At 40.7% G+C, this 14457-nt stretch overlaps 2 protein-coding genes across 2 annotated transcripts; both read left to right on the forward strand.

Moving 5' to 3' along the window:
• The first annotated feature begins 380 nt into the window (after positions 1-380).
• LOC104885073 (putative pentatricopeptide repeat-containing protein At1g12700, mitochondrial) lies at positions 381-2859 on the forward strand. The gene is given in 4 exon segments (XM_057394366.1): positions 381-2094; positions 2097-2357; positions 2360-2425; positions 2428-2859. Coding segments are annotated over 4 exon segments (1845 nt in total). The 5' UTR covers positions 381-683; the 3' UTR covers positions 2535-2859.
• A 9157-nt stretch (positions 2860-12016) lies between these two features.
• LOC104886320 (putative pentatricopeptide repeat-containing protein At1g12700, mitochondrial) lies at positions 12017-13939 on the forward strand. Its single transcript, XM_010670779.3, has one exon. It carries the CDS (start codon positions 12036-12038, stop codon positions 13632-13634), a length of 1599 nt encoding a protein of 532 aa, XP_010669081.3. The 5' UTR covers positions 12017-12035; the 3' UTR covers positions 13635-13939.
• The last annotated feature ends 518 nt before the right edge of the window (positions 13940-14457 follow it).

Consider the following 14457-nt stretch of genomic DNA (forward strand, 5'->3'; position numbering starts at 1 on the left):
GAGTAACACAACACTACTTTTTAGGATATAAAGCACATTATTTTCTCTCTCAAGTTTGATAATAACAAATATTGTTTGTGTATATACAAAAAAAAGTGTTATTCATATTTCGTACAACAAATAAGGGAAAAAAACACAAATAATATTTTTACATATACAAATAATATTTATTATGTGAAAACTTATATATAACATAGATAGATTTATACCATCCTTCCTCTTCAATACACTATCCCACTATTGTTGCATTAAAATTCTTTTTTGAGGAGGTTGAGCCACGCACCATGTATTCTCTCTTTCCTCACTTTTATTTGTTAGGGGCCACACATCATAATTCATATGTATCCGACAAAGTATAATTGCCATCCCAAAAGTCCGAAGTCCAGACTCCACTCTCATTCTTCAGTGTTGCTACAACACAAAGTCACAAAGCCCGCTATCTTTTCACAGCAACTTTGAACTTTTGTCCCATTAAACAAAAACCGACCCAAACCCTCCTCGACCAAGCATTGTTTGGAAATTGGAAGTCAAGAATTTCACTGTAGCAGAAATAGATAGTACCAAGTTTCTTCTTCAATGAAGATGTTGTAGATTCATCACTTGTATTTTGCATTCTGTTTTGCACTTTCATGAATGCCACAGCTTTATAGCCTAAACTTAAAGTATCTGCAGTTGCTGAGAAGATGACAATGAGGCTGAGGCGTCAATTAGTTGGTACTAGCTTTTTTTCTTGTTGTCTCTCTTCTTCTTCTTTTCCCCTTTCCCCTTTCTTTTATGCTTTTCATTTTCAATTTCATTCACGCAATTATTACTCCATTGCAACTCATGAACATCGTCAGTTGTTTCTTCAATCAGTTAAAGAACACTGCAAATTAGGGTTTTCAAATCTCAATTTCCCCCTTTCTCTCTTTCATCAAATGACTTCATTGCACCCTCTTCCTTCTGTTATCGACTTCAATCAGCTCTTCACTGCCATTTCCAAATTGAAGCGCCTTCAACCTCACTCCACCATTATCTCTCTCATCAGAGACCTTGAGTTCTCTGGCATTCGACCCGATAGGCATTCTATTGGTATTCTTGCCAACTGTTACTGCCATTTGGGCCGTGTTGATTTCGGCTTCTCTCTTCTCGCCAAAAGACTTAAGCTTGGTTACCCCTTTGATGGTGATTGTGTTATCTTTACTACTTTAATCAATGGCTTTATCCACTGTGATAAGCTTCCTCAAGCTCTTCAATTGCTCGATCAAATTGTTAAGCTAGGTTTCCAACCCGATATTGTTACCTATGGTGCTATTTTCAAAGGTCTTTGTCGGATTGGTGACAATGCTTCTGCCCTCCACTTGCTTAGGAAAATGCAATCGGGAACTTGTGAGCCTAATCTTATCATATATAGCACCATTATTGATAGTCTCTGTAAGGATAGGCTGTTGAAAGAGGCCCTCAACCTGTTCACCGCCATGAAAAGTGAGGGCATTATACCCGACGTTGTCACTTATAACTCCTTGATTAGAGGTCTCTACAACTCCGGCTCCAAGGTCGAGGCTAAAGATACGCTAGCTCAGATGTTGGAGTGTAACATAACACCAAGTGTTATCACCTTCAGCATGCTTGTTGACATGTTTTGCAAAGATGGGAATGTTGATGAAGCACAAGCTATTCTAGACTACATGATTGAGAGAGGTGACATTCCAAATGTCATAACTTACAATGCTTTACTCGATGGTTATTGTTTGCGTGGTCAGATGGAGGATGCGGAAAAACTACTTGATTTGATGGCCAAGAATGGTTGTGAGCCTGATATTGTAAGTTTTAGCACTATCATTAATGGATATTGCAAGGCTAGAAACATGGACAAGGCCCTCAACTTGTTCCAAGAAATACTTCAGAAAGGGATGACACCTAATGTTGTTACCTATACCACTCTTATTGATGGACTATGCAAAGCCAATAGACTCCCACTTGCGCGTGAATTGTTCAAGGATATGCAAGGTCATGGAATTACTCCTGATGTTGTCACATATGCTTCATTGCTTCATAGCTTATGCAAAAATGCTTTACTTGATGAGGCAGTGACATTACTTGAAGAAATGGAGAATATGGTGTTAAGCCTACTGTTGTCATATACGGTATCCTAATGGACAGCTTGTGTGAGGCTGGGAAACTTGAAGATGCTGCAAAATTCTTCTTGGATCTTGTATTGAAAAGGCTGGAACCTGATGCTAAAATATACACAATTATGATAAAAGGCTTGTGCAAGAAAGGCCTCATGGATGAAGCTAATCAACTGTTGAGGAAAATGGAGGATGATGGTTGCTCCCCTAATGAATTTACATATAATACAATCATTAGAGGATATATTCTCAAAAAGACTTATCAAATGCATCGTATTATTGTGATCTTATGGTTAGCAAGGGATTCAAAGGTGAGCTGACACTTTCTCATTACTTATTCACCTTTTGTCTTCAAATAACTTAAGTGACTCATCAAAGGACCAAGTGCGGAAGTTCATCAATCGAATAGATGCTAAGTTGTAACCTGTAATTCTCTTATTGATGGCCTAATTAAATCTAGTATTACATTGGAGTAGTATCTTGCTGTACCTTTTAGTTTCCTTGTTTTACTAGGATGCCTTTTCTTTATATATTGCCATTTTATATGCACGTTTAACAATTATCTCCCATAAGAACTTCAAGGAAACTCCATCTTAAGGATTTACTTTGGACATCTTCACTCTCACTTCATTGCTTGGGTCCTATGCAAAAGTGCACAGCTTGGGGAAGCAATGACAGTGTTTTTGGAGATGGAAGTGGCTTCTGATATTGTCCTCTGTTATATGTACAAACTGTTATTAGTGGACCACTTTGTGAAGAAAGTAGGGTGAATGCTGTTCTGTGATCTTTATCCTTCAATTTCGTAGCTGGAAATTCGAAAAAGTGCTTCTGATTGAATCATGAATTGGCTGCAATATCGTTGGTTAACTGTGAAAAGATTACTTAAACAATTTTAGGGTAGTTACTATTTGTTACTTACTAGACTGTGATAGAATCCCCTGACTCCTTCCACAAAATACTCAACAATGGCAGCCAACAAGAAGATATTTTAAGAATAACAGAAAATAGAGGAAAGAGAGAGAGAGAGAGAGATGTGATATTAATATGAGCCAAACAATTTACAAGAGGTTTTCGAGTGACCCCCTTCACTCCTTAATTACTATTAATTACTGAATTTCTGGATAAAAATCCTTCTTACACCTCTACCTCTATATATAGTAGGACCCTAGTGATTCTCTCTCTTTAGGAAGGTTCCATGCTCTTTCCCCAATGATTGAGCCAATGATTACAGCCCCTCATCCCCTGCCACATGGCTGTCAATCCGCAGAATCCGGAACTGCCCCAGGTGCCCCTTTGCTGACGTGGCGTCTGGAGTATGTAATTCTCACAGGAGGTTTTGGGTGAGCTGTCATATTAGTGGGATCTATTACATTACCCGCCGCCCACACTTTCACCTTGTCCTCAAGGTGGAACTCAGGGAACTGCTGTTGGATGACCTCAAACTCCTCCCATGTTGCTTCTTCCTTTGGTTGGTTGTGCCACTGAATTAAGACTTCCTTGGCATCTGCTCCGCGAACTCCCCACACAGCCTCTGGCCTACTAGGTAACTCCATCTCAGCAGTGAGTTCCACGGGTAATTGCATTGGTGTAGGGATATCACCTTTAACCCGTTTCAACTGAGAGACATGAAAGACCGGATGGATTTTGGTTTCTGGGGGCAGTTCTAACTTGTAGGCCACCAGTCCCACCTTTTGGACCACCTTATAGGGCCCGTAGAAGCGTGGAGATAATTTTTCAAAGGCCCTTCTTGCCAATGACTGCTGACGGTATGGTTGTAACTTCAACCACACCAAGTCCCCGATGATAAACTGCTCCTCTGTCCTCCTTAAGTCTGCCAGCCTCTTCTGTCTTTGCTGCGCTCTCAGCAGGTGCATTCTCAATTCATCCCGAATCGCATCCCTTTCTTGTAACTGTTCCTCTAGTGAATCCACTGGTGTTTGCCCCTTCCCTATGCGCACCAATGGTGGCGGTTCTCTCCCATATAAGGCCATAAATGGGGACATGTTAGTGGAGATGTGTGGCGAGGTGTTGTAGGAAAGCTCAGCCCAAGGCAGCCATTTTGCCCATTGTTTCGGCTGCTCGTTAATGAAACATCGGAGGTATGTTTCGAGGCTTTTGTTGACTATCTCTGATTGCCCGTCACTTTGTGGGTGGTAAGCGGTGGAGCGGTTTAGCTGAGTCCCTTGTAGGCGGAAAAGTTCCCTCCAAAAAACACTTAAGAAGACTTTATCCCTGTCGGACACAATCGAGCTAGGGAACCCGTGGAGCCTCACGACCTCTTTGATGAAGGCTGCAGCTACGGTGTAGGCTGTGAAGGGGTGGCGGAGACCGATGAAGTGAGCGTATTTTGATAGCCTGTCAACCACAACTAAGACCGTGTCTACCCCCATAGAACGAGGCAGACCTTCCACGAAGTCCATAGTGATTTCGTCCCAAACCTGGGCTGGAATGGGTAAAGGCTGGAGGAGCCCAGCTGGGCTTGTGTTTAAAGCCTTTTGCCTTTGGCAGATGGTGCAGTTGTGAATGTGCCTAGCTACCGCCTTGCGTATGCCAGCCCAATACCATTCTTTAGCCAAGCGTAGATAGGTTTTAAGTTCTCCGGTGTGTCCTCCCAGCGGGGAATCATGATATTCACGCAACAAGGCTTGCGTGATTGGTGAGTTGGCAGGAACCATGATGCGGCCTTTGTATAAGAGTTTGCCCCCAACAAGTTCAAACCCATAAATCTGCTGCCCCCCTTCTTGTATCTCCTTTATCAGTTTCTGCATGAACTCATCTTGGGTGATATGTTGCTGTATTTGTGACCACGGTACTCCACACACTGCCTCCGTATTCTTCAATTCAATTTCCATAGTCGATTTCCGAGACAAAGCGTCGGCCACTCGATTGGATGTTCCCGGGTTGTATTGGATTTCAAACTCGAATCCCATTAACTTACTTACCCACCGTTGATATTCGGGTCCTACCACCCTTTGCTCCATGATGAATTTCAGACTTTTTTGGTCGGTGCGTATGGTAAACCTCCTTCCCAACAAATAGTGACGCCATTTTTGGACCGCCAACACTATAGCCATAAGCTCTTTTTCATATATTGACTTGAGTCTCGCTCTAGGACCCAAGGTGTGGCTGTAGTATGCGATGGGGTGGTTGCCCTGTAGAAGGACCGCGCCCAGCCCGTGGCCTGAGGCATCGGTCTCGAGCACAAACATGCTGTGAAAATCAGGCATGGCCAGCACCGGGGCTGTCACCATGGCCTTTTTCAGGTTTGCGAAGGCCTGATCTGCTGTGGTACCCCACTGGAAGCTATCTTTTTTCAGTTGGGCAGTGAGGGGAAGAGCGATTTTGGCATAATTCGCCACAAACTTTCTGTAATATCCGGTCAGGCCGAGAAAACCACGAAGTTCTCTGAGATTCTTGGGCGGTGGCCAGTCAAGCATGGCTTGGACCTTCTCCATGTCCATAGCAACACCCGCGGCAGAGATAATGTGGCCAAGATAGGCCACCTTCCTTTTCCCAATTTCACATTTTTCACCATTTGCATATAGCTCATGTTGAGCCAAAGTTTCCAGCACAATAGCTAAGTGATCACGATGAGACAATTCATCTTTGCTATAAATCAGAATATCGTCAAAGAAAACAAGAACGAATTTACGCAAATATGGTTTAAATACCTCGTTCATTAAGGATTGAAATGTGGCCGGTGCGTTAGTGAGTCCGAATGGCATCACAAGAAACTCGTAGTGACCCTCATGAGTGCGGAAGGCGGTCTTTGGGATGTCCTCCTCCTTTACTCTAATTTGATGATACCCGGATTTCAAATCCAATTTGGTGAACACCCGTGACCCGTGAAGTTCATCAAGTAATTCATCTATAACCGGAATAGGGTACTTATCCGGCACCGTGGCCCGGTTGAGGGCTCTATAATCCACGCAAAACCTCCAAGATCCATCTTTTTTCTTCACAAGCAAAACCGGGCTAGAGAACGGACTTACAGAGGGGCGAACTATACCTGCCTTCAGCATGTCTGTAATGAGCCGTTCGATTTCATCCTTCTGCCCTTGGGGGTAGTGGTATGGTCGAACCGACACCGGGTCCTGCCCCTGCTTGAGCACAATTGAGTGTTCTCGGTTCCGCTGGGGAGGTAACCCAGAGGGAAGGTGAAACACTTGTTCATATTGTCTGATAGTGGCCTGGAAGAATTCTGGAACAGCCACTTGTTTACCCCCATCCTTCTGCTCCTCTATCTGATTTAATTCGACCCATAGACCTCCCTTTTCTTTCTGGAGGGCCCTAAACATGGCCTTCAATGATACTCGTGACCGGCCCAGCGAAGGGTCCCCTTTTATTTCCACCACCTTTCCTCCCCTTTGGAACCTCATCCATTGTTGTTTCCAGTTCGTTAACATGTTCCCCAATTGCTCTAGCCACTGAATGCCCAGTATAACATCCGAATTCCCTAGCTCCAGTGGTAGGAAATTTTCGCAGATCCTCACCCCCTGAATTTCGAGCTCCACGCCTCTACACTCTCCGCTACCGCGAACCGCCTCCCCATTTCCCAAAGATACGCCGAACTCCTGAGTGGAGTTTAGGGGTAGTTGAAGTTTTTCAATGGTGGTCAAGGAGATGAAATTGTGTGTAGCCCCGGGGTCCACCATTACGACCACCTCAATCCCTTTAATCACGCCCAACATTTTCATGGTTTTCGGGTTAGAGAATCCTATAACCGAGTTTAGAGAAATTTCCGGCGCTAGTTGCTCCGGTAAGGCTTCTTCTACCTCATCGCCTCCTTCCCCGGCTTCCTCTTCGCTCCCATCTTCCCCCTCCATGGTCACCATCACGCTGAGCTCACTCCGACGACAGCGATGACCGGCCGACCACTTGTCGTCGCACCGGTAGCACAGACCTCGCTCCCTCTTATATTGCAACTGTTGGTCGGTAAGTCGCCTTATAGCTCCAGTGGGTTGGGGAGTATTTTGGGTTCGTGGGTTTTGTGAATTATGGGTGGGGTGATTTTGTGAGTGAGGTCTATAGGTGTTTGGGTGGGCTGGGTTATGGTGAGTGGGGTTTTGTGTTTGTGGGTAGGGGTATGGTAATAATTGGGCTTGGTTTGTTCTGGTTCCGTAGATGGGCCGGTTTTTAGCATTTAGCCCAACCCGGATTTTGTCCTCAATTCTCAAGGCAAGATCCATGGCCTGGTCCACGTCTCTTGGGTTTTGAAGTCGAAGTTCGGCCTTGATGTCCTCTCTTAACCCATTCAAAAATGTGCCCAGGGTGATATCTTCAGATACGTTGCTTAATGGGGCTGCCAACTCAATAAACGCCCTTCTGTATTCCGCCACCGACCCGGTTTGTCGGACCCCCAGCCATTGTTCGTGGAGGGAACCGGCGTTGGGTGGTCGGAAACGGCGAAGCATCAAAGCCTTCAACTCCTCCCACCGATGTATTGGCCGGCGACGGTGCTCCCACTGGTACCACAGGAGTGCGTCGCCGTCCATCCCTACCACCGCTGCCTCCAGCTTCTCCTCTTCGGTTAGATGATAAAACAAGAAGTATCTCTCCGCCCTTAGCACCCATCCGTCGGGATTGGTACCTTCACAAGTTGGCATATCCAACTTCCGGTATTTCCAGTTGCTTCCTTGACTCGAGTGGAAACCGCCCCGAAACCCGCCTCCTTGCTCCATGTACTCCGGGTTCCGATGAGGGTGGCTTCCCCCTCTAAACCCATTGGGCTGATTACCACTACCTTCGTCTTCCCAGTCCCCTTCTCTTCTTACCGCCGGTATTCTCTCCTTGATGGCTTCAATGGAAGCCCTAACCTCCTCGTGGAACTGCATTTGCCCGGACTGCACCCTTTCCACCAAGGCATCCTGGTTCTCCCTACTCCGAGTGATCCTACTTTCCAACCTCAAGGAGAGGGCACCCATGTCCTCCGTAAACTTTTTTGAGATAACCTCCAGGCTTGCTGTCAACTGGGCGGAGATGGAGTCCTGCATTTTTCCGGCAGCCTCTCCCACGGCCGTCGCTACCTCCGTAGCAATGGTACCCCGTATATCCGCCAGTTGGCTTTCGAGCTGTTCGACTCTTTGCGCGGCGGTCGGCGGCATCTTTGCTCTGATACCACTGTGATAGAATCCCCTGACTCCTTCCACAAAATACTCAACAATGGCAGCCAACAAGAAGATATTTTAAGAATAACAGAAAATAGAGGAAAGAGAGAGAGAGAGAGAGAGAGAGATGTGATATTAATATGAGCCAAACAATTTACAAGAGGTTTTCGAGTGACCCCCTTCACTCCTTAATTACTATTAATTACTGAATTTCTGGATAAAAATCCTTCTTACACCTACCCTATATATAGTAGGACCCTAGTGATTCTCTCTCTTTAGGAAGGTTCCATGCTCTTTCCCCAATGATTGAGCCAATGATTACAGCCCCTCATCCCCTGCCACATGGCTGTCAATCCGCAGAATCCGGAACTGCCCCAGGTGCCCCTTTGCTGACGTGGCGTCTGGAGTATGTAATTCTCACAGGAGGTTTTGGGTGAGCTGTCATATTAGTGGGATCTATTACATAGACACCATTGTTCGATTTCTGTGATATCCAGTAATGCTTTTGACAGATACAATAAGCACATCCCAAGGTTTCTTTTAGAAAGAGATGACACCAAATATTGTTATCTATAGCACTCTTATTAGTGAAAATATGCAAATCCTATGGACTCCTACCTGGAAGCAAACTATTCTAGGAGATATGTAAGCTCATAGAAATATTTAAGAAGTCGAAATGAATATCAAACACTAAATTCAGGTACTTTTATAGTTGATTTGTAGTTTTTCCTCAGTTCTAGAGAAATTAAGTACCACCGTATTGTTTGATGTTTAGATTTTTCAAATAGATTGTAATTCTTTTTCCAGCATATTATTATTTTTACCCAAATGCTTGTGTTTTCTGAATTCGATTTTTTTTTTTTTTTTGAAGAAAAACTATATTGCTGCATCACTGAAAGTTCATCTAACCAGGAAGGAAAAACTTTTAATCTATTCATGTAGTTCTGAATGATCTTATATGTTACTCCCTTCAATTTTTATTACAGTCATTCCGCTTTGAATTTTGCACTATCTAAATACCCCTCTCATGACCATTTTTTTTACTAATATTTAGTAAAAATGTTATGTTTGACATATGTGGTAATGCAAAATATGTAGTAACTACAGATATGTATTGCTCCAATTAGTTTGACACTTGTGGTAACTACAAAAATTGGAACACTACCTTTGTAGCAAAAACACAGGATTCTTCAACTTTTTGTATATGTGGTAACTAAAGGTAGGCAGTGTTCTAATTACCAGGTTTGAAAAACTTAGTTTGTAACTTGCAAATACTATTTCATTATAGGTCTACTATGATAAAGTATTTGGTCGCTGGCTCCTTCTGTTTTTGTCTTGCTTGAGAGTGTGCACGTCCTACAGAGAGTGTGCCTTTAGGAAGAACTTGTCGCCAAGCAGTGAGTGAGAAAGAGAAGTTTAGTCAGTATCCATTGATGCTTATACATTTATATGGAAGCTAAGACCTAAAAGCTCAGAGTTTGAAGCTAAAACTCTTGGGCATATGTTTCTAGACAGTTAGACCTATGTTTCGCAGAGTTGTGAGCACTTGAAAAAGTTTGATGTAGCTACTAAATGCAAATTTTCCATGATTTTTGCCTAAAATGAGTGTTGAAGTGTTGATGCCTTGATGGTTAGTTATGGGTACTTGAGGTAAAATGAAGAGTCTAAGCAATGTAGTTAAAAAGGTTGACGTCCTCTTGAGTACCAGTTTGCAAGCCATTCTATTTTAACCCAGGTAATATGTTTACAGAGTATTCAATTGTTTGTGAGATGTAGGAGCAGAATAGCTGCTACATTCTTATGCTATGTTTAGCTTCATGTGAGTTTTTGACATGTATAGAATTTTAGATGCTCCTTGTCGGTGTTAGTTTTCCGGAGTCAGTAAGTCATGCAATTGCCATGATTTAGAAACTGTGACTAATTGCCTTCTCTAATTCATACTTATTATACCTCTACCAATATGATGATAAATAAATTAGATCCAAGAAAAGGTTGATGCTGTGATGTAGAGACACTGAAGAAATCTTCAAGAAGAACCTGTATCATCAGCAAATCTCTTCAATGAATCTGCTTGTCAAAGAAACTTCCTGTATCAATTAAAGCTGGTGCAAACAACTTGACTCGTTTTTATTTTCTTCTATGGTGTGTATATTTCATATTTGCCTATTTGGTTATGTATTGAGTCTAGTACTCTAGTTACCTTTTACTTTATTGCTTGAAATTTAACTCACTTGTATTTCTAAATTTATGTGCCTGATTCATTACTATACTGAACATGGCTTTAACCGCGTTATCGAGCTTTGCTCCTTTCCAAGGGGTGTTGTAACGTAATTGCTCATTTTTTATTCATCCTTTCAGTAGGTAGCTTGGAAATTTGCTGCACTAAGGGGCATTATCATCTCTTATCTAGAAAATTTTCTGAAGTTTGAAGCCTGAGATCATGAAATATTGAATACAGTATCATCCGTCTTTTAATAACTGAAGTTTGATCCACGAGATCAAGAGTGAAGCCAAGGTTTTTTAGTTGCGGGGTCGAATGGTCACTATTTTTTTTCTAGGGATCTAATAATGACCGGTATAAAGGGAATGCAAATTAGCCGATCCAACTTGCGAGTTGTTTGAGCTTATTTTTCCATTGCATTATTATAAGTGCACTACCCATATTTTCCCACTTTTCATGATAACCTCTAGGTCATATAACCAAGAAACAAACATAACAAAACAATATAAAAAAGCCAAGCAATTAAGAAATTAAACAATTAGGCTGTGTATATAGTTCACCTGAAATTTTCTGATCTGAACTTATCTGATATGAACTTATTTTTTCTGATCTGATCTGATTACAAGATTTTATCTTTTAGATTTCTCTCAATATATAAGAAAAAATATAGTCATGTGGGGTCTTGTTTGATTCGTCTCAATGAGTACTTTATTAATATTCAATTATTATAATTTTTACTAATATGTAATGAAAGATATAATGATTTTTAAATATAAGCATGATCTGAACTGATTTGAACTTATTTTTTCTGATCTGATCTGATTAGATCTGAAAAAAGCAAAAATAAGGTGAACTGAACATAGCCTTAATAAAAGACAAAAAAAAAAGTGTTTAGATAGAATAATTGCTAATGTATTTAACAAAAACAAATAAAAAGTGAATTTGAGAGGGAGAAAGATTGAATGCAGGGATGAAAAATCATAAATAAAGAAGATGAAAATATTGGTCTGTACATACGTGATCTTGGAGAGGCAAGGAAGTAGTAGAAATCAAGGGGAGAAAATTAAAAAGATAAAATAAAAAAGAAATGGAAAATGAGGAAGCTTAACAGTAGTACAAGTAAAATTCTGAACTACAAACTACAAAGTCTTAGAATTATGGAGAATGGAGTATTTTTGCTATTCTGGTTGTTGGTGATCTGATCTTTGTCTTGAGAAAGTTAACAAAATAGTAGAGTAATAAAATAGACGACTATCATCAATCTACCACCGGCAAGGTGGTATTTACTCAAAATAAAATCATTATGATGGGTTGATGGTTGGTACTAATAACGGAATAAGTATGAAGACATGTGAATATGTGATAGCTTAAGACAATATGGTCTTGTTTTAATTTCTACTTTTATGACACAATAAGCAAAGATGAAAATCAAGAAAAATAGTTTTACTTCAATTTCTATGACAAATAAAAAAAAGCAAAGATGAAAATGAATCGTTTAGATTGTGTATGAAAATATTATTTTGTAATCCTATGATATGTCATTATATATTTTGTTATTTTATAACCTTATTTTTTCCCCTTTCTCTCTTCCATCAAATGCTCTCTTTGCGCCCTCTTCCTTCTATCATCGTTTTCACTCAACTCTTCAATGCCATGTCCAAATTGAAACACCTTCAACCTCACTCCACCATTATCTCTCTCATCAGAGACCTTGAATTCTCTGGTGTTCGACCCAATTGGTATTCATTGGGTATTCTCACCAATTGTTACTGCCATTTGGACCGTGTTGATTTCGGCTTCTCTCTTCTCGCCAAAAGACTTAAGCTTGGTTACCCCTTTGATGGTGATTGTGTTATCTTTACTACTTTAATCAATGGCTTTATCCACTGTGATAAGCTTCCTCAAGCTCTTCAATTGCTAGATCAAATTGTTAAGCTAGGTTTCCAACCCAACATTATTACCTATGGTGCTATTTTCAAAGGTCTTTGTCAGATTGGTGACAATGCTTCTGCCCTCCACTTGCTTAAGAGGATGCATTCTGGTTGTTGCAAACCTAACCTTGTTATATATAGCACCATTATTGATAGTCTTTGTAAGGATAGGCTGTTGAGAGAGGCCCTCGACCTGTTCACTGCCATGAAAAGTGAGGGCATTATACCTAATGTTGTCACTTATACCTCCTTGATTAGAGGTCTTTACAACTCCGGCTTCAAGGTCGAGGCTAAAGATATGCTAGCTCAGATGTTGGTGTGTAACATAGCACCAAGTGTTATCACCTTCAGCATGCTGGTTGACATGTTTTGCAAAGACGGGAATGTTGATGAAGCACAAGCTATTATAGACTACATGATTGAGAGAGGTGAGATTCCAAATGTCATAACTTACAGTGCTTTACTTGATGGTTATTGTTTGCGTGGTCAGATGGAGGATGCGGAAAAACTACTTGATTTGATGGCCAAGAATGGTTGTGAGCCTGATCTTGTAAGTTTTGGCACTATCGTTAATGGATATTGCAAGGCTAGAAACATGGACAAGGCCCTCAACTCATTCCAAGAAATACTTCAGAAAGGGATGACACCTAATGTTATTACCTATACCACTCTCATTGATGCATTGTGCAAAGCCAATAGACTTTCCCTTGCACGCCAGATGTTCAAGGATATGCAAGGTCATGGAATTATTCCTAATGTTGTCACATATGGTTCATTGCTTGATAGCTTATGCAAAAATGCTTTACTTGATGAGGCAGTGGCATTACTTGAAGAAATGGAGAATAATGGTGTTCAGCCTACTGTTGTCATATATGGTATCCTAATGGACAGCTTGTGTGAGGCTGGGAAACTTGAAGATGCAGCAAAAATTTTCTCGGATCTTGTATTGAGAAGGCTAGAACCTAATGTTAAAATATACACAATTTTGATGAAAGGCTTGTGCAAGAAAGGCCTTATGGATGAAGCTAATCAACTGTTGAGGAAAATGGAGAATGATGGTTGCTCTCCTGATGAATTAACCTATAATACAATCATTAGAGGATATATTCTCAAAAATGACTTGACAAATGCATTGTATTATTGTGATCTTATGGTTAGCAAGCGATTTAAAGGCGATGCTGACACTTTCTCGTTACTGGTTGGCCTATTGTCGTCTGGTAACTTGAGTGATTCATCTAGGGATCTTCTTAGAAAGTTCTTCTAAGATGATTGGAAATTGCAACTACCGTTGATACTTTATCATTACTGGGTTGCCTATTGTCATCTGCTTCAAGTATTCAAGTTAGCACTCTATTTGAGGAGTTAGGCATCAAACATCGCAGCTGAATCCTATAGACTCCTACCTGCACGCAAGCTATTCTAGATATAGGCGAGCTAATAGAATTTGTTATGAAGTCTAAATGAATATTTAACACTACATGCAGGTATTTCTACAGTTGATCTGTAGTTCTATATCAGTTCTAGAGAAATAAATTACCATCTTCATGTTGATTGGTGTTTATATTTTTCAAACAGATTGTATTTTCTTCTTCCACAATATTCCTTTATTATTTTTACCCAAATGCTTATTTGTTTTCTGAATTTGAATTTTTTTAGAAGGAAAAACTATGTTGGTGCATCACTGAAAGTTCATCTAATCAAGAAGGAAAAGCTTTTGATCTTTTCATGTATTTTTGAATTATCTTAGTATATTACTCCCTTCGTTATTTACTTATAGTTATTCCGCTTTGACTTTTGCAATATCCATATATCTCTCCCGAGTCCAGACCATATTCTTTTTACTAACATTTAATAAAAATCTTATGTTTGATATATGTGGTATTGCAGAATATGTAGTAACTACATATAGGTAGTGTTCCAATTAGTTTGGTATATGTGGTAACTACAAAAAAATGGACCACTACCTCTGTAGTAAAAAACAAAAGATTCTTCAGCATTTCGCATATGTGGTAAATAAAGATAGCTTAGGTAGTGTTCTAATTACCAGGTTTGAGAAACTTAGTTTACAAGACTCATGTTCAGTTTTG

The sequence above is a fragment of the Beta vulgaris genome, chromosome 4 (assembly GCF_026745355.1).
Source record: "Beta vulgaris subsp. vulgaris cultivar EL10 chromosome 4, EL10.2, whole genome shotgun sequence".
NCBI lineage: Eukaryota > Viridiplantae > Streptophyta > Magnoliopsida > Caryophyllales > Amaranthaceae > Beta > Beta vulgaris.

What these genes read in the sequence shown, in the direction of transcription:
- LOC104886320 (XM_010670779.3), top strand. Translation starts at nt 12,036, where the DNA reads ATGCTCTCTTTGCGCCCTCTTCCTTCTATCATCGTTTTCACTCAACTC.